The 19,686-nt window shown below is 45.9% G+C and overlaps 1 protein-coding gene and 1 non-coding gene across 3 annotated transcripts; both read left to right on the forward strand.

Annotated features, from left to right (window-relative positions):
• The first annotated feature begins 233 nt into the window (after nt 1-233).
• Nucleotides 234-4,865, forward strand: LOC123079744 (ultraviolet-B receptor UVR8). Of its 2 annotated transcripts, XM_044502543.1 has the most exons (11): nt 237-676; nt 1,439-1,512; nt 1,602-1,686; nt 1,784-1,909; nt 2,016-2,252; nt 2,352-2,588; nt 3,469-3,512; nt 3,965-4,147; nt 4,274-4,364; nt 4,440-4,483; nt 4,592-4,865. In XM_044502543.1, the coding sequence occupies exons 1-11, from the start codon at nt 415-417 to the stop codon at nt 4,712-4,714; spliced, it is 1,506 nt and encodes a 501-aa protein (XP_044358478.1). In that variant the 5' UTR covers nt 237-414; the 3' UTR covers nt 4,715-4,865. The 2 variants fall into 2 exon arrangements, with proteins under 2 accessions (XP_044358477.1, XP_044358478.1); XM_044502542.1 differs by having other exon boundaries at nt 234-676; nt 4,274-4,483.
• Nucleotides 4,866-18,979: 14,114 nt separating this feature from the next.
• LOC123081110 (U2 spliceosomal RNA) lies at nt 18,980-19,181 on the forward strand. The gene has a single exon (XR_006438632.1). It is a non-coding gene; the product is annotated as a U2 spliceosomal RNA (small nuclear RNA).
• The last annotated feature ends 505 nt before the right edge of the window (nt 19,182-19,686 follow it).

Consider the following 19,686-nt stretch of genomic DNA (forward strand, 5'->3'; position numbering starts at 1 on the left):
CCTCTGCCCCCCGCTTCTCACCCCACCCCACACCCTCCTGGCCCGGTGACACGTACGCCCCATGGGCCCCCGCCCCCAAACCTCCGCCCTTCCAGAACCTTCCGGCCAATTCCTGGCCAGGAATCCCCGGCCCGATCCAGCGGCCCATCTCGCGCCACGTGTACGGCCCCCGCCACCTCGGCGTCTGACGTGGCGCCCCCGCCCCCGGCGAAACTGATACGCCCAAATCTCGCTGCTTCCAGCCTCACGCTCCGAAAGCAGGCGCCCGCTGCTCCCACTTCGCCAAGCCAAACCAACGCCATCTCCCTCCCTCCATCCCGTGTGGCCGCCAGCGAGCGAGAGTTCGAGAGCGAGGGCGATCGAGGGTTCGAGACGGAGGCGGCAGCGGCGGCGAGTACGGGGATTTTCGAGGAGATGAACGGCGGCGGCGGCGGCGGCGGAGGAGGGGAGGTGGGCTTCGTGGGGGGAGGCGGGGAGGAGGAGGAGATGGACGAGGACGGCGCGCGGGAGGCGGGGAAGGAGCAGGTGGTGCTGATGTGGGGCTACCTCCCCGGCGTCTCGCCGCAGCGCTCCCCGCTGCTGGGCCCCGTGCCCGTCAGGCTGCCCCCCGCGGCGGCCGGCGACGCCTGGAGGGATGTCTGCGGCGGCGGGTGCGGCTTCGCCATGGCCATCTCCGGTGACGCCTCGCGCTCTCCCTTCTCATTTTATTTTGCTCCGTTTGTGTTCTGGTACTTTCGGTGCGTTGGTTGTGCTCGTTCTTCTATTTGGCTGCGCAGATCTGCTCGGTGCGTCGGCATGCGCGGTTTCTGTGCAGGATTGCTTATTTGCTAGTAGTATTCGGTAGTGGATTTTTGGCCTGATGAGTGAAGGACGGTTTTGCGGTACAAGTACTTTGTAGGACGAGGAGCGTGTCAGAATTTTTCTTGAATTAACACACTTTTTAATCTGCTTTTGGAATAGTGACCGTGAAGTTGCATTTTCATGCTGACTAATTGGCAAGTGAAGTTGTGTGGTTGGGATTTGTGTTCTACTGAGTGCTAAACAATGAAAAGAGAGAGAGAGAGAGAGAGGAAGGGTTACATTTGTCGAGCAAAGCTTGTTTCACAAATTACTGGGGTCTTTTCTTATGATGCTCTCATGGATCATATCATTACTGGTGTGATGAAAGGAGCAGCAGGATGAAGGAGCTCGTGTTCTTCGAATGTCTATTCAAATCCTTCCTTTCCTTGAACTTGAGCATGACTGTAAATTCACCCTTTTGTTGGTTGGACCAATACCTACAGAATTTGCTGATGTACTGTACAAATTCAGACTGTTAGTTCTAGCTGCCGTTTATTCAGTGATATGCCAAACTGAAACATTTTCTGTCATTTGTTGTTCCTCGTCAATGTGATCAAGTTCTAATCAAACACTGACCTGTTTGTTTCATTTGCTTTAGAGTCTGGAAAACTCCTCACCTGGGGCTCTACTGACGATATGGGTCAAAGTTATGTGACGGCTGGGAAGCACGAGGTAAAGTTAACACACTCGTTGCCTTTGCTCTCTCCTACACGATGAGAATACTCGAAGATATTGATAACGTGGCCTCTTGTACATCTCAGGAGACTCCAGAGGCTTTTCCTCTTCCTAGTGATGTTGCGATAGCGAGGGCTGATGCTGGGTGGGCTCATTGTGTTGCAATAACCGGTATGCAGCTCATCATACATGCAGAACTTCGTGCTTTGGTAAGAGCTCAATTTTTTTTGGTATTGGTACTATTCTCATAAATGTTATACTGGATCAGATGAAGGGGTTGTCTATACATGGGGTTGGAAAGAATGTGTTCCAACTGGAAGGGTCATTGCAGACCAAGCTTCAGTTGGAACTTTGGAAAAGGATGAAAGACAGAGCGCAATTGCCAACAACCAAGGTGACGATGCTTACTACATGTCCTTTCTCAGTTCTTCATTAAGAAAATCTTCAGAAGGGTTAAATGCTTACAGATATATCACATAACAAAGGCAACTCCATTGCAGTGAGCCCCAGGTCACAGGTGTCTAGGACAAGCAGTGGAGCGGCATCTGGTCCTTCTGAAAGTAGAGGTACCGAGGAGAGCACCAAGAGGCGACGGTTGTCTTCAGCTAAACAAGGAAATGACAGTTCGACATCTGGTGATGAAAACCTTTCTGCACCACCTTGTGTTGTGACATTTAATACTGGAGTGAAAATAACGGCAGTAGCTGCTGGTGGTCGCCATACATTAGCATTATCAGGTAATGTACAATTAGTACATTTGGCAGTGCTCTAGTACTATTTTTAACCTATCTGGGGAACTTTGCGGATTAAGACCCAATATTTCTTGAAAACTTCAGATTTTGGTCAGGTATGGGGTTGGGGATATGGAGGAGAAGGGCAACTGGGTCTGGGGTCCAGAATTCGTACAGTTTCCTCCCCTCACCCTATACCTTGCATTGAATCAACATCGTACGGCAAGGATCGGCTATCAGCTATGAAAGGCAACAAAAACGCTGAAGGACAAATTAATAAAGTAACAGGAAATCGTGTGACGGCCATTGCGTGTGGAGGCCGCCATAGTGTTGTGGTAACGGGTTAGTTCTTTCTTTCAGTCTCTTTCTGGTATTTCTTTTATCGTATCCTTGTAGAGACAGTACCAATCATTTTTGGTCTCAAGATGGCATGGGTCAATAACTAAAGTTGGACACATTATGTGTGGGCAACAGTAGATATTTGAATATTTCCTTTTTTTTGCGGGGGACAGTAGACATTTCCAACGGGTCAGTTTAAGTTTGGCGCCAGTGTAAAATAATATTTATGGTGTATCCAAGAATGAAAATCCAATTGCTGCCAGCTTGTTCCACTGGAGCAAAGTGATGGTGCTTACAGGAAAAAAAGGTTACTGTGTGGTACTGCTTAGACCCTATTCGGTAGTCAAGCATGTAAGATACCATTAGCTTACCGTAGGGACTTTCCCTACAGTTTGCTGGTCAAAAAAAGATACCATTAGCTTACTTGTAGGAGAGATATCCATCTAGGTATTTCCAACCAAAATGTTGAATGGGAGTATTTCCTGGACAAATTCACAATCATGAGATTTATAGAACTAAGATGAGTTGCTTATGGGGGACATTCCTCCATTGAAGCCACAACATTAGCAATTGTTCAGTTCTTAAGAGTACTGCCCTTTTCAATTGTACATATCACGGATTGCTGAAGAGGGCCTGAGGTCTTGGGAGTTGATGGCTTGACCATGTTTCTGGGGAGGCATTTGATTAGCAGCTAGTCCCTTTTTTTGGCTTCTGGGTTGGTCCTGGCCTTGTCCCCTTAAATGCAAGACAGAGTCCGCAGTCGTCCCTCTTTCTTTTCTTAATAGAATGTCAGTGCTCCTGCCCTGTTACTTCAGAAAAACACAGCCCCTTAATTTTAGTCAAAATTTCCCCTGCCTTTTTAACAGCTAGCTCTTGTTTGCAGATTCAGGAGCACTTCTTGCATTTGGGTGGGGACTGTACGGGCAGGTTAGTTTTTTCTATTTCACCACATAGTTTGATCAAACAAGTTTGTGATCCCAGTAATATATTTTGTATTGACTAAAAGTTATAACAATGGATCAGAGGATATACTTGGGGTAGAAGTGTATATGTCTTAGTATGCCAGAACTCACCAATGGATCAACATGATCCGCCACTCACAAGACTTGTTTACCATCTCAAAATGGTTTTATCTTGCAATTGTATTCCTCAAGACAGCAAATCTATGGTGGCAATTCTGATATAATTTTATGCATATATGAGGAAGTATGTGTCGGAAACTGTTTGGGTTTCATTTTTTGCATTTTGCATTGATAACAATGATTAAGGTGACATACTTGATTAGTCTGTATGTTTTTTTGCGGGTGGATTAGTCTATATGTTTTGACCTGACATATTCATAAAATCAGTGTTTTTAATCACTGTCCTTTATTTTTCAGTGTGGACAAGGGAATACAGATGATGTGTTGAGCCCAACATGTGTATCAGCTATTCTGGGAGTCAAGATGCAAGATGTTGCCGCAGGGTTATGGCATACAGTATCCATATCTGCAGATGGTGATGTCTATTCGTTTGGAGGCAACCAGTTCGGGCAGCTGGGGATTGGTTCTGATCAAGCTGAGGTGGGAACTTTGATTCCTTTTTCCACTCTTATTACATAGTAACATAATCTGATTCAAGATTGGTTCTGATAAAGCTGTCTGTTCACTACACCAAATCCATAAGAATAATATTTTGTTTTGATGCAGACTATACCAAAACTGGTGGATGCCCCCAGCTTGGAAAATAAGAATGCAAGATCGGTGTCTTGTGGAGCTCGTCACAGTGCAATAATAACAGGTACTATATTGTTGAGACATGGAAGTGACAGTTGCTGTATTTCTTTGATTCTAACACTTACGAAATTTCCTACAGATGAAGGCGAAGTCTTCTGCTGGGGATGGAACAAGTACGGCCAGGTAGGTATCTCTTTGCTTTACTACTACGATTTTTCACAGGTGAGGTGGGGAAAAACCTTGGTGTGATGTGATCTCTGATCTGAGCTTTGGAGTTGCGCGTGCGTGCAGCTGGGCCTCGGCGACTCCATGGACAGAAACGTGCCCTGCATCGTCCCCGTGGATGAGTACCACCTGCTGAACGTGTCGTGCGGCTGGTGGCACACCTTAGTGCTCGCGGAGTCCCCGACGTGATGCCGAACCCCTAGCGAAGGAGGAGCCGAACTGCGCCCCGTAGGTCAGGTGACAATTTTGTTAGGAGTTTGGTAGACCCATCATCCACCCAGGTCCCTTGTACATACATGAATGACGGTGCATACAGTGACAATGTGTATCCATCTATTAATTATTCCCTGTGCACTGGTACAGAGTGCAGCATTGGACGGACAGGTTTGTATTGCGCTGTGTGTATACAGTCGAGTTAGGAGGATTTGCTCGCACTGTTTGATTGTGTATACTTAGAGTGTTTCACAAAAAACTACCAGTTTAGGGGTTCGCGTCCCACAGAACTACCACTTTTTTAAAAGTGGCCGAAAACTACCAAAAATACGAAAAAACGTGACTAAAAACTACCAGGTTGACTGAATGGTTGTTTTGACCGTTTTAACCGCGATCCTGACTTGAGTGGCCCACGTGCCAGGCTGGCAGCCCGGCTAACGGCGCGCGCGCGGGGCCGTTAGAGCCGCTCGTCGGTCGCACCTGGTCGGGACCAGGTCATAACCTGGCCGACCGGGCCGCTCGTCCCCACCAGCTCTCTCACTCTCCCCGAGCTCACTCCACTCCCCTCTGCTCTCCTCTGCTTCTGTTTCTTCTTCTCGTGCTCCGGCGACGCCGCGACCGTCGTGGCCGAACAGCAACGAGACGTCGGACGACGATGACGAGTACATGAGCGAGTTCAGCAGCATGCAGATGGAGTACTTTGTAAGTCAGCTCAGTCTATCCTCTCCCTCTCCTGTCTGTTCTGTTCTAGGGTTAGGGTTAGGGTTTGAAGATATTTGAGATTTTTCTATTTAAGTTGATATATGTGAGTTGTTCTTGATATAGATATGCTTTTGCATTTGCAGCAAACTCCTGACACTGTGATAGACCCTAGTTTCTGTGGGCTTGTGACTGAATCTGACAGAAGGTGCATCCTGCATAGGCAGAGGGCGGGCAAGTTTGTGGCATTTGAAGGCACTGACACTGGCAGGAGATTCATAGGATGTGCTACTGAGGTAATGGACCAAGTTGGTGTGGATTTGATTAGCTTGAATTTCTGCTATGTAGTGGAAACAGACTGTTTAGTTGCTGTTTTTCTGAATTTTCCTTAAGTCTGAAAATATTGGTATGTCTGAATACTGTACTTGTAGTAAAGAGCACTGGAAACATATGAAACATATTGTTGTATTGTATTTTTAGTATAGAACTAACTAGCTAGTGTAGCTTATGTCATTATTGTTTATGATTTGTTATTCTGAATTTGCTTGTTCACTGTAAATTTAAATTGATTTTCAGGATGGTGTGAACTGTGGTGTTCTGGAGTGGGTAGATGCCCCCTGGCCTGTAATTCTGCAAAGGTGCTTAAGCAAGCTCTGGGATATGTATCATGAGCAGAACCTTGGTAGAGCCCAGGATAATGAGGCTCATGGGATAGAGGTTGCAAAACTGCAGAAGGAGCTTGATTCTCTGGCCAATCAGTATAGCCAGCTGGTGGATGATGTGTCCAAGTTGTTTGATTTTCAGGATGGAATCAAATCTCATGACATGGATTGCACAAGCCAGGCAATCAATGAACTGAAGGAGAAGAAGAAGCAACTTGAGGAGCAGGCAAAGATTGAGCTTCAAATGGAGAAGCTTAAGCTCAAGAAAGAACAAAGGTGCATCCTTCAGAGTCAAGCTGATATAATCCAAAACACAAGGAAGGCCATGAAGGAGCTAGAGGTGGAGAAAGATCTCCTTAAAGAAGAGAAGAAGAAGCTGGAGAATGTCATTGCTGAGCTCCTTAAGGTTGGTCATGGGTGCAAGGAAAAGCTGGACAAGATAAATGAAGTTGTGATGGAGGAGTGAAGTGGCAGCTCTGGATGGTAAGTATATATGAGGCCTATATATATAATTGGCATAGGAATGATCAGTCTGATGCAAGTATGCCCTGATCTACCTATGAACTACCTTTGAACTACCTAAGAACTGTAATGGGTTCAGATCATTTTGGTTGGTGTGGGGGTGGTGTCTGCCCTGATCTGTACTGCCCAAATATTATCCTGCTGCTGAGAACTGGTGCTAAGTTAAGTTAAGAACTAAATTATCTAAGTCTGATGTAGTTTATTTGTGTGTGTTGTATCATAAGTTCTTGCTGAGATCTGTTTACTTCATAAATTGCTTCATCACAGGTTCAGACAAATTCAGAGAAGTTTGGAAGACATCTAGTCTCCCATAGATAGCATTTAGTCTTACATAGATAGGACATGGACACTGAAATTGTTCGAAGACACTTAAACTGACAGAACTGAATCTCACTGAGATTGCAAACACCCTGATAAACTGATATAACTAAACTGACAGAACTGAATCTCACATAGATCTGGCGATAACTGTTTTAACTGAATCTGAAACTTACAGTTTCAGATTGTTAGGCCCCTGCCCTGCTATGCGACTTGACCGTCGCACCTCTTTCTTGACTTGAGTGGTAGGTGGCAGCTCTGGCACCTCCTCTTCGTCTCCATCGATGACGATGATGGGAGGAAGACGTCGGCGAGCCAGCAGTGCTGGTGGGGCGATGATCTGCAGGTCCTCGTCGTCGTTGCCCATAGTAGTTGGAGTTGTAGCTTGTGCTGGAGGGATATAGCGGTGGGCTGCCCACCGTTCCCTCTGCCCAGCATCGCCGGAGTCCGCCTCCTTCATTGCCCACAGCAACATGTCGATGGGCATGATACCCTTACCTGGGGTTGCATAGCGCTGGTCCATGCGCTGCTTCTCCTCAGTCGTCGCCTTGTTCCTCACCTCTTCTGATGCATCCACGAGCCCTTGTGCGCTGCTGTATCTCATGGCAATCTTCATGTAGTCCAGGAAGAGGTCTTCGTCACCGCGAGCCGACCCAAAAAGCATGGCAACCCAGCCCTTGCCGGTGGGGAAGGGGTTCAGCCATGGGTCTGGCGTAGAGGAAGAACCAGCCATGGATGTAGGTGGAGTGAGGTTTTCGAGAGAGAGGTAGAGTGAGCAGAGATAGAGTGAGTTGTTGGGCTACTTAAATGTTGGAGTGGAGGAAGTGCGGTGGAGTGTGACAGTGGGGAAGTGGTAGATTGAGTGATGAGAAATGGTGGTAGTTGTGTTGCAATTAAAGTCTTTGTTGAAACCCAGCAACTTGGAACTTGTGTGCTCAAACAGTGGAGTAGTTGATGGCAAAGTATTTCAAAAATTAGAGTGACCAAAAAATCACATTTCAGCAAAGCCCAAGTATAGAAACATTCAGATAAATGCAGGTAGATGGATTCAGGCATAAGTTCAGACTTAAAAATATTGTGCCATGGATACATTTCTTAGAAAATAAGCATAGTCTTTATCATAGATTTTCCAACAACCCAAACATAGATAGTTCAGAAAATAAGCATAGTCTTTAACATAGATTCAGGCAGCCACATTGCATCGTCTTCATCACGGTTGGTGCATCTCCTGAACTGCATCCTTCACTGCAATCATAAAGTTCAGAAAGTTCAGAACAAGACAAGATTCAAAGCAAGACTAAGAACAAGATTCAGGGCAATATTGAGCACAAGACAAGCAGATTCAGAAACACCACAATTTAGTCAGAAACTACCGCGTTGAACTAATCCCAATCTTGTCTTCCTTCTGCTGCAGCCAGGATCTGAGTCCATCTCTTCCTTGTTGCTTGGAATCGATGGAAAGATGCCTGTCTCTGGCCCACCAGATGATTAGTTCATCTGTGATGTTGGTTCCTTCTGGGAACACCTCCTTGAACTGCTTCACGTCATTTTGGTTGCGTTCCGCCATAATCATGGCAGCAATCCTCTGGCGTCGCTCCTGTGCCTGTGCTCGACGGTTGGCCCTCCTTTCAGCCCTAGCAACCTCGTCTTGTTAATCAACTACCTCTCCTAACTGTGGATCCATCAGTGGCGGCTAGGTTTTGGTCAAGGGGAATGAGGCGCAGGGATCCAGTGGTTTCTGGTGGCCTCTCTTATGTAGATAGTGTGGCAGGCTTGGTGGGTTAGTTAGGTCCAACACGGAAGCCCACCATCAGGCCCACGTTACACCACAAATTTGATAGAAGTACAGTCAGGTTCGGTCAGGTTCACACAAATTCAGACATACTCATGCAGAAAAGTACAGACATGTTCAAAACAAAGTGAAACAGGTTCTAAACTAATTCAAACAGGTTCAAAGAGAGAAGTTCTACCTTTTTATAGTGTCAGTTACCACTGGCATACAAATAACCCCTCAATCTGCTGCTTGCAAACCTCTTCCTTTTGTTACCAGATCTTGGTGCACTGAATCCCTTGCCTCTCCCTCCACCTGCAGGCCTACCCCTTTTAGCTGTTGTAGTAGGAGCTGGTGCAGATGCAGCAGGAGCTGGTGCTCTTGCATGTGGTGCTGGTGCTGATGCAGCAGGAGCTGGTGCTCTTGCACTAGGGGCTGGTGCTCTTGGAGTTTGTACTGGAGCAGATGGAGCAGGTGCATAGACTGCCCTGTTTTCCTACATTAAAGGTCCAACTTAACTTAGATTACACTATGTAAAAGGAAACATTGCTCTAATGCTTGATAATTACCTGGTGTTTGTTTTTCCTGATTTGCAGTTTAGGCCTAAGAGTCTTATTGCAACTTGTATACTTGTGTCCTTCCAACCCACAATTTCCACAGGTAATTGTTCCCATCCTACTGGTGTCTCTTGGGGCAGGAACTTCAAACTCTCCTTTCCTCCTTGCAGTTTGTTTTCTGCCTGCCTTTTCTTTGAACACGGGAGGTTCAATGTCTGGAGTGTTTGTGTGAGGCCAGAAATCTGGACCAGGAACAGGGTATATAATTTCTTTGTATGTCTCCAAATAAAGTGGCTTCTTGAAAAAGTCATTGATATAGTCCTCAGGATGCAGCTTTTGCTTTGTCAGTACAGATATGCCATGACTGCAAGGTACACCAGTCATGTTCCATCTCTTGCAGTCACATGTATACCCTTCCATGTCCACACAATACTGTTTTTCTTTGCTAGTAACTTGCCAAATTGTTGGACCAGCTCTGTCAGCCTGACAATACTTGGCATACTGCTTGTTCTCTTCTAAAATCTCTCAGTAGGTTGGTGTGATTGTCCACCTGCTAATCTGTAACTCCTCCCTAGTTTGTTGCCTCTTGATCATTTGCTTGGTCCTAATCCCTTCAAACATTGTCCTTATTGGTTTGGCCCTAACATCCAGTATCATCTTGTTGAAGACTTCACTTAGATTGTTCACAACTAAATCTGTTTTGCAAGTATGATCCATAGCAAACCTAGCCCAAGTAGAGACCTCAATTTTTTGAGCCATTTCCAAGCATCCCCAGACTGTGCTTTCAGCTCTGCCATGCCTAGTTCATGCCCATGTTTAGTGTAGGAGTAGCTAGCCTTGTCAATACACTTCTTTAGTTCCTGGCCTCTAAATCCAGCAGATTGAAAATTTGCATATATGTGCCTAAGACAATACCTTTGAGGTGAATCAGGGAATACCTCATTTATTGCCTTAAGCAAGCCCTGCACATTCACAAATTATTAATACAATTGAAAAATGAAATAATTAAAAAAACTAATAACATAAATTGCTCAATGAAATTCTTCCCAACCTTTTGCCTGTCAGAAATGATAGTGTATGTTCCAAATTTGTTGCCACTGCCAATGCAACATCTCAATTGAGTTAAAAACCAATTCCAACTTTCACCATCTTCCTTGTCAACCACACCAAAAGCTAGAGGATAAATATTGTTGTTTCCATCCCTTCCTGTGGCTGCAAGAATTTGCTGTCCAGTGGTTAACTTGATGAAGCATCCATCAAGACCTATAAATGGTCTGCAACCATTAAGGAAACCTTCCTTTGAAGCTGCTAAACAATAGAACATATACTTGAATCTAGGAGTAGGTGATGGGTTCTCTGGATCTTCAAATGTTGTTACTATACACCTGCTACCTGGGTTTGTGTCAAGAACTGCTTGAAGATAATCCCTGAGCCTCAAGTACTGCTGCTTGTGGTCACCTTGAACTACATCAACAACCTTCCTCCTTGCCCTATATGCCACACTTCTTGATACATCCACTGCAAACTTAGTCTTGGTCTTCTTAATTAATGCATCCACAGGAGATCTAATGTCTTCTGTCAATGCTGCCTCTACTGAACTTGACATCCACTTAGTAGTAACCTTTGTGGACTCTCCACATGCTCCACAAGTGTGCAACATATCACACTTCTTGATGCAGAATGTTTTTTCATGAGCTAACTTAGAGGCACATATATAAAAATCACATCCCTGGGCGGCTCTCTCTGAGCACCAAACAATAATCCTATCTGGGGCATTTCTGTGGTATTGAAAATTTCTCAAAGTCCTAATGTGAAAATCCCTAAGTGCATCTCTGAACTCATACACAGTGGTGAAGCACAAGCCCTTACAGAACTGTTCTACTGGTCCTTGAAGTTTGTGATCATACCATATCCTGTCTTTCAACTTCTTATTCCTTCTCTTCCTACCACTTGGTAGTTTATAGGATCCTTCAGGCTCATCTTCTTCATCACTGATGCCATAATCACCAGGGAAACATTTTTCATCTGCTTCAGTGAACCAATCTGCTTTCTCCATTTTCTCAACCTCATGGTGGGATCTACTAGTTGGACCAGGTTTTCTCACTACCTTCAGTTTCTGTACCACTGCTGTATCTTGTTTTGCAGCTTCATCTTCAGAGAAATACTCTGACTGAAAATCCACATTGTTCCCATCTGAACCTGAATTTGCAGCTTCATCATCAGAAACAAATTCAGACACATCAGTGTCACCTTCAAAATGGTTAAGTTCAGCCTCTCTCTGCACCATGCTTTTCTTCAGCTCTTCCTTTCTGTCCATGCTTATATCCACCACCTTAGTGCAACTTTGTTGAGTGTTAATGCAATGTTCAGCAAAATAACTATCTCTGTTTTCATGATTTTCATCTGCATTACATTCCTCAAGAGCTCCCACTACTCTTATGTTCAGAAAATTTTCATTATGAGAGTGTGCCAACATCTGCTGCACATCATCTTCACAGCATATTTTATCTAAACCTTCTAATCCTTTCTCCTCATCAAATACATAGTACATATAATCATCAGCCACAAAGCCCTCACTCCCAATAAGAGAAAGCATTGTCAAATATGATATGTCTGACTGGTATAAATTTCGAACCACAGATTCTCTGGCATTGAAATGGAACCAAATTGACCACTTTGGGTCATCAATTCTGAAAATTATAAAATGAAATACCTTTATTAACTGAAAACAGGATAACAGAACCTAACTAGGCACAATATTGAGTTTCTGTCAAACTGCTTTTTTCAGTTTCTTACACAACAAAGTATGCACAATACTAACAATTTCCAAGGTCACCATAACTGAATCTAACCATGCAAAAAACTAGCCTAATTTACTTATTCTCTGAATCTCTGAATCTCACAACCATGCAAAAAACTATGCCGTACCTGCCGCCGCCCGCAGAACGAGGAAGCTTCCGCCGACCTTGAGCTCTGCTTCTTGTCGTCGACGGTGGTCGCGCCGGCGCCGACTAATCCAACGCTAGCGGAAGGATTAGACTCGGACTGAGAAGGCTGCTGCGCCGTGCTGCCGCCCGGAGGTATGCCTGAATCGCCGCCGGAGTTTGCATCCACAGCCGCCATGGCTGGCGACGGCTAGGGCTAGGGAGTGAGCTCGGGGGAGAGTGAGAGAGCTGGTGGGGACGAGCGGCCCGGTCGGTCAGGTTATGACCTGATCCCGACCAGGTGCGACCGACGAGCGGCTCTAACGGCCCCGCGCGCGCCGTTAGCCGTTAGGCGGGCCGCCAGCCTGGCACGTGGGCCACTCAAGTCAGAATCGCGGTTAAAACGGTCAAAACAACCATTCAATCAACCTGGTAGTTTTTAGTCACGTTTTTACGTATTTTTGGTAGTTTTCGGCCATTTTTAAAAAAGTGGTAGTTCTGTGGGACGCGAACCCCTAAACTGGTAGTTTTTTGTCAAACACTCGTATACTTGCATTCTACTAGTAGGTTCAAAGAGCGCGTAATTTGTGCTTGTATGGTGCTCCATCACTTCCAGCTATCTTAACAGAGTTGTAACTTCAACTGCAAAGTGCGTTGTCGTCTGTCACCTTTGTTTTGCTCCCGAAGAACTTTTAGACGTGTCGAAAAATCAAAACCAAGTAAGAAGGCATACATACATTTGTGATTTGTCTAACTTGCGAGTTTCCTCGCGGCACGCGGAAATAGCATAGCAACAAGAACATGCAATTGCTCGTTGCAAACGATCCAGTTAGCTAGCAAATGTTCTATCTTTTCCTTCGATTTCGAGACAAGCATCCGGATTGGACAGGTGAACAAGCCGCCGTCGTTTCGTCCGCAGATGATCTATCCACTGTGCTTCAGTCCCTTTGAGTTAGACCGACCATTGATGAGTTGTATGTCCAACTAGAACCTGCACTGATAATTCCAACTTTTTCTTCAGACAATGACAATTCCAACTGATCAGACGCCAGAAGAATGATGCAACATCGTGATACAACAAGTCCAGGAAAGGATATATCCAAGAGCGGAAGCTTTTTGTTCTGTATACTAATTACGCGCACTTCCATATGGATTGTTATATCACAGTCACACCCCATCAGAGCGTAAGAACATATCATGTGGCGGTGATGGGACGGCCCATCAACGCTACGTGCTCGCTCGCTCGGTCGCCGCCCATGCTTCATTCGCTCAATCAACAGTTAACCGGTTGATGGATGACCATTGATCGATTGACTTATTGACCGACCACTCAAAAAACAAAAGATTGATTTATTGACCATTGAATTTCCGAGGAAAATAAGTCGAAGGTTTTGAAAAAAGTTCACAAAATTGAATAAAATATTCATGAAGTTGAAAAAAGTTAATAAATGTGAAAAGGTTCATGGATTTGAAAAGTTTGTGGTTTGAAAAAAGCTATAAATTCAAAAACAACATCTTGAATTTGAAAGAAGTATGCCAATTTTTAAAAAGTCCATGCATTTCAAAAAGTGTGTATTTAAAAAATGTTCATGATTTAAAAAAGGGTCATGAATCTGAACAATTGAAATTTTGTATTGGTTTGAACTTTTTTGTGAATTCAAAAAACATGCATAAATTTGATTTTTTTGTGAAAATTTAAAATGAAACAAGAAGTTGTGCTTTTTTACAATATATGCAAGAAATTGAGCCTTTTTATACTCAAGAATTATGTGCAAATCACTGCCATATGGCTTGGTATCGACAAAAGCGATATTGCAAACTTGTGTACGGTTGAGAAGCCGCCTTAAATAATGAATTTCCTTATCTCCCACAAAAAAAAGAGGTTAATCACTATCACATACAATACAAACCAGATGATTTGCATTAGTTATAGCGTATGTATGCTCAAATTTTATTTTATTTTTGCGAGAAGATACCGCACACTCAACAGAGTATATGACGTCAACCGTTCGAGAGTACGACGGTGCAACGGATGCACGCAACACAAGTCATCGTGCTGCTTAAACCGGCAACAAGATCCACTGGTCCGAGTACATGTTGTTCAACTGTTCGACTGGCTGCGGGCACTTGACGTCGGTCCAGCGATGAAGTCGACCATATCCACCCGCCCGCGGGGCAGCAACGCAAAGGGCGGAGACGGCCACGGCCGAAGGAGCGAGCAATGACCATGGATGGCTCCTGGAAGCTTCGGAGTAGGACGAGAGACGGCAGGTTTGTGCGCTAGCGACTTGGAATTCAACTCGCCTTGTGTGACGACGACTTGCATGCGAGCTGCAGCTGAGTAGCAGGTGATGCCTTTTCTTCTTTTCTTTCTTTTAGCAAAGCGATCCCTTTTCTTCTCGTCTCCCCCTCCTGATCTGGGCCTGGGCTCCCCGTCCATCTTGCAGTTCAAGTCGAAGCCCATCCGGTGTTAACGAAGATTGACCGGGTGTTTGTCTTGGTGGATTGGGAGCTAGCCTACCCGGATGTGTTGCTACAAGCGCTCAGCACAAACATCTCTGATCACTCCCCGTTGCATTTAACAACCTCGGCGCCTTTCTGTGCTAAGAAGAGGTTTCGTTTTGAGATGTGTTGGCTCAAGTTGGAGGGGTTCGAGCAAACGGTTCACGATGCTTGGGTGTGTCCGGGGGAGATCTTTGACCCTTTCAAGAGGCTCGATTGCTTACTTCATAACACTGCGACCGCTCTTCAGGCATGGGGGCAGAAGAAGACGGACAACGTTAGGGTTCAGATGGCCATTGCCAACTACATCATCTTGAAGTTGGATCGGGCCATGGAATCACGTGAGCTTTCTGCCAATGAGGGATGGCTAAGGGGTAGTATCAAGCATGCGTTGTTGGGTTTGGCCTCTCTACAGCGGACCATAGAAAGGCAGAGATCACGTTTAAAGTGGATCAGGGAGGGCGATGCCAACACTAAACTTCTTCAGGCGGTGGCGAATGGCCAACGATCCAAGAATTTCATCCCACACGTGAGGCATAATGGCGAGTTGATAGTGGATCAAAGATGGAAGGAAGACATTTTTTCGGAGGCATATGAACAACTATTGGGTACAGCTCACCAGCCCCGTTGATGAGGGAGGCCAAGTTGGCCGACCGCACAGGGCCCCCAAACTTTTAGGGCCCCAGTCCAGCAAATAGTACATATATACAATATGTATAGAAAAAAATGGCAATGAACGAACAAAACATGCACGCCAGTCTAGCGTTTTCGTTTTGCAACCAACCAATACACATGCGCGTACACAGCCCGGCAGCCTGCCTGTTTGTTTCCGTGACTCCCGCTTAGCACTCCCGATCCAATCGCGTGTAGCAGTTTCCGTCGGGATAGCCATCGTTATAATTTAGATCGAGAAGAGAGAGGTCTCGACTCTCTCAGGGCGAGGTCGGCAGACGTCGGCTCAGACGTGCATATGCGGCCGCCGGCGGCCGGCCACGCCCCACGGCATAGTTATAGGGCGGCACGGCGCATCGTCCCTTGCCGCATTTGTCGATGTAAGTCCTTTTATACTAGGCCCAATTTTGTGTTGCTAGTGCAGGCTACTTTCTTGTTAAATAGTTTTTCAAAAACTTACATCAAGATGAAGTCTTGTTTTATTCCATTAGCTACAAAGGCTATAATTCATAGAACTTGAATTGATTTCATATTTACTTGTGTATGTGCTATAAAATAGATCATCAACCATGTATCGTCAAAGAATCAGATGCTTTGATCCCAAAAGGGCGCTATCAAATCCCAAACGACTCAATGGATTGACGACAATAGCACGTGAAAATGATGGCACGGAGAACATTTACTACAAAGATATGATGAAAGATTTCATTTCAAAAAATACTAGACGAGTGCTGCTTTTTGGTAGAAAGTGAGGTGAGTTTATAAATTTATTTCTTTAGTACCATCTTTACTATTTTACCATTAGTATATAATATATTTTCTAAATACTGTACCAAATAACACATATTTGATATTATATAATGAAAGTGTGCTTTACTTATATTAGTTCTTCAATTATATAATTATATTTAAAAAAATTAGAGCCCTATTTTGATTTTCGTCCCGGGCCCCCAAATTTCTGGAGACGGCCCTGCAGCTCACTCGAGGGAGGCTGACGTGGATCTTGAGTTCCTGGACATGGACACCCACGATCTGTCGGAGTTCGATGAGATCTTTACCGAGGAGGAAGTTTGGAACACCATTAAGGAGTTGCCTCCGGATCGGGCTCGGGGGCCGGATGGTTTTATTGCTGCCTTTTACCAGAAGGCGTGGTCCATTATCAAGAACGATGTCATGGCAGTTTTCCTGAAGCTGTATGCGGGGGACGGTAGGGGATTTAACAAACTAAACCGAGCACACATTGTTCTCATCCCGAAGAAGCCGGAGGCAGAGGAGGTGGGCGATTTTCGCCCCATTAGTCTCACACACAGGCAAAAAATTTGCTAAGCTTCTCGCGAACTGCGTCAGGAGAAGGATGAAGAAGATCGTGGCGGCGAATCAATTGGCCTTTATTTGTGGGAGACATTTACATGATAACTTCATTTTGGTGCGGCAAGTGGCTAGGAAGATTCATGCTTGGAAGGAGGCGGGAGTGTTTCTAAAACTAGACATATCTAGGGCGTTTGATTCGCTCGCCTGGCCATTTATGTTCAAGGTGTTGGCTCACAAGGGATTCGGTGACAAATGGCAGGTGTGGGTGTCCATTCTTCTCAAGATAGCCACCACGAAAGTCCTGGTGAATGGGTGTCCGAGAAGAAGTTTCCAGCACGTGCAAGGCCTCAGACAAGGGGACCCAGTTTCACCGTTGTTGTTCGTCATAGTGATGGATGTGTTATCCAAGATCATGACCAAAGCTGTGGTTATGGGAGTGACGAGTAAATTCACTGGGATCTCGGCGGAGCAAAGCGTGTCAATTTATGCTGATGATGTGGCTTTGTTTGTTAAGCCCACGGTGATGGATCTGAGATTTGTAAAGGAAGCACTGTGGGTGTTTGGGGAGGCGTCGGGGCTGAAGATCAACTACCAAAAATCCTTGGCTATGTTGATCCATGGGGAGGAAGCGGATAGGAGGCGTGTGGAGATTATTCTGCAATGTGAGGTGGGGAAATTTCCATGTAGATACCTGGGTCTACAGCTCGCGATCCATCAGCTAAGTAGGGCAGAGTAGCAGCCCTTGCTTGATCAAGCGAAGAAGGCGGCCCCGGCGTGGCAAAGGGGTCTGATCCAGAGGTCGGGGCGGTTGGTTCTTGTCAAGTTCGTGATCGCGGCCAAACCCATCCACCATTTCATGATTGCGGAGGCCTCTAAGTGGGTGTTGGAAGAGATCAACCAATGGATGCGTGCGTTCTTTTGGGCAGGGAAAGACAAAGTGAAAGGTGGACAGTGCTTGGTGGCCTGGAGTACGATTTGCAGACCCACGTACTTGGGTGGGCTGGGTGTGAGAGATCTGGAACTTCAAGGGCTTGCTCTGAGGGTGAGATGGGAATGGCTAAAGAGGACGGACCCCACGAGGCCTTGGCAGTTGCTTGCCATGATGGAGGACAAAGACGCTAGAGAGGTTTTTGACAGCCTTGTCAAGATCGAAGTGGGAGATGGCAGTAAGGTTCTGTTTTGGAGAGATAGATGGATCCATGGTTTTGCGGTCGCGGACATTGCGCCTTTGCTGCATAACATGGTGGACACCCGCATGAGGAACCGCGCGCACGGTGAGAGATGCTTTGGAGAACAGCAGATAGCTGCATGATATGGATGGTGACCTCACCTTCGTGGGTCATATGCAGCTCGTACACCTCAACCTGGCCATTAGCACGGTGCCCCAGGTGGCTGACAGGGCCGATTGTTTCTCCTGGCCGGCGGATCCGTCCGGGACGTACACAACAAGATCCACGTATTACCGTTTGTGCCATGGGATTCAGCGGGTTGCGTATGCTTCTTGCATTTGGAAGAGTTGGGTGCTCCTCAAGTGCAAAATCTTTGTTTGGCTGGCTATTCAGCACCGCATCTGGACCTCAAACCGAAGAGCTAAGCATGGGTTGCAGGACCGCCCTTCAAACTGCTTCACATGCTTGCAGGAGGAAGACAACGCAGAGCACATATTGGTCCAATGTGTGTACGCTAGGGAAGTGTGGCATGGTTGCTTCCAAGAGCTCAACTTGAACGTGGTGCGGCCGACGAGGGAGGATGAGTTGATGGATTGGTGGTTAGAGAATAGGAGGGGTTTCCGGAAAGAACTCAAGCATGGATTTGACACGCTTGTGATTGCGGTGACTTGGGCTTTGTGGAAACAACGCAACGCGCGGGTCTTCAATAGAACGGCTCAACAGAAATCACCATTTGAGCTGGTGGAGGTGATCCCGAGGGAGATCCATGATTGGAGGGAGGCGGGTCTAGGGGTAGGCGGGTTGTCACGCTTCGTGAGAAAGTAGGCTTTGTTAGTGTGTGGGGTGTATTCGGGTGTGGCCGAGGTGGGATGCTCGCATCCACCTCGTGGCTTCTCTTGTAAACTTGTTGCTCTTCTTCTATAAAGTTAAGGTACGCTATTGGCGTACTCTCGAAAAAAAAGTCGAAGCCCATCCGGCTGCAAAAACAAAAGCCCACCCACGGTTAGCTAACCCGGTGCTGGTGCGTGCGAGGAGCAGAGGCTGGTCGTTTCGTTTAGTCCCACATCGTGCAACGAGAGGGATTGAGGGGTCCGCGAGGCTACAAGACGGAGGGGGTGGTGTGGCTAGCAACTCATACCTTTCTCCGCCTTTTGGCTAAGATCAAGTGTAGTATCTGTTCTTATCAGTTTAATATCTGATATGTGGACCATGTGTCCACAACGATATTAAATTTATGTTTTATGGGGGAGGGTCCACCACAGTGGCTTGCCAAGCCACTGGGGCCCTCACGTGTCGCCCAGGCGTTGCACTAGTGCCTGGGCCCGGCGCACCCCGACCAAATCAAAAGATAAATTCTTCTTTGGAGCTTACTTCAGAGATGAAATTTCGGTTGTTCTACTCTGTAGCTTGCTTATTTCACTATTGAAACGAACGCAAAGTTCTCTCCAATCCTTGTGCAGCAACAAAATTATCTCTAACTCGTTAATAGCTGAAGCTCGCATGATGTAAGCCACACTGCAGATGTTTACTGGGAAACAGTTATACCAGAGAAAGCAAGCAGTTTACTCGTTCCAGATTACTTTGTTAGCTACACATTCAAAGAACAAGTGGAGCACTGACCCCAGTTCCTTACATAAAATAAAACACAAAGTAGCTCCTTCGCGTGCCTCTTGCTCTTGCTCAACTTGTCTCTGGTCGATAATTTTGTTCCGAGTAAACACCTTTCTGAAAGTGTACTTCAATGTGCTATGCGGTTGACTCAAACTTCCAAAAACAAACATCATGACAAAACCTATCCAAATTCAACCGACTCCACCAATTGATTTGAAACTCGAGACCAG

The sequence above is a fragment of the Triticum aestivum genome, chromosome 3D (genome assembly GCF_018294505.1).
Source record: "Triticum aestivum cultivar Chinese Spring chromosome 3D, IWGSC CS RefSeq v2.1, whole genome shotgun sequence".
NCBI classification, from domain to species: domain Eukaryota; kingdom Viridiplantae; phylum Streptophyta; class Magnoliopsida; order Poales; family Poaceae; genus Triticum; species Triticum aestivum.

Bases quoted from the DNA above. Each gene is read 5' to 3' on its own strand.
- LOC123079744 (XM_044502542.1), top strand. From the start codon at position 415: ATGAACGGCGGCGGCGGCGGCGGCGGAGGAGGGGAGGTGGGCTTCGTG. The intron at 1,687-1,783 runs GTATGCAGCTCA...ATACTGGATCAG, and splicing joins TCATTGTGTTGCAATAACCG to ATGAAGGGGTTGTCTATACA. The intron at 2,589-3,468 runs GTTAGTTCTTTC...TCTTGTTTGCAG, and splicing joins CCATAGTGTTGTGGTAACGG to ATTCAGGAGCACTTCTTGCA.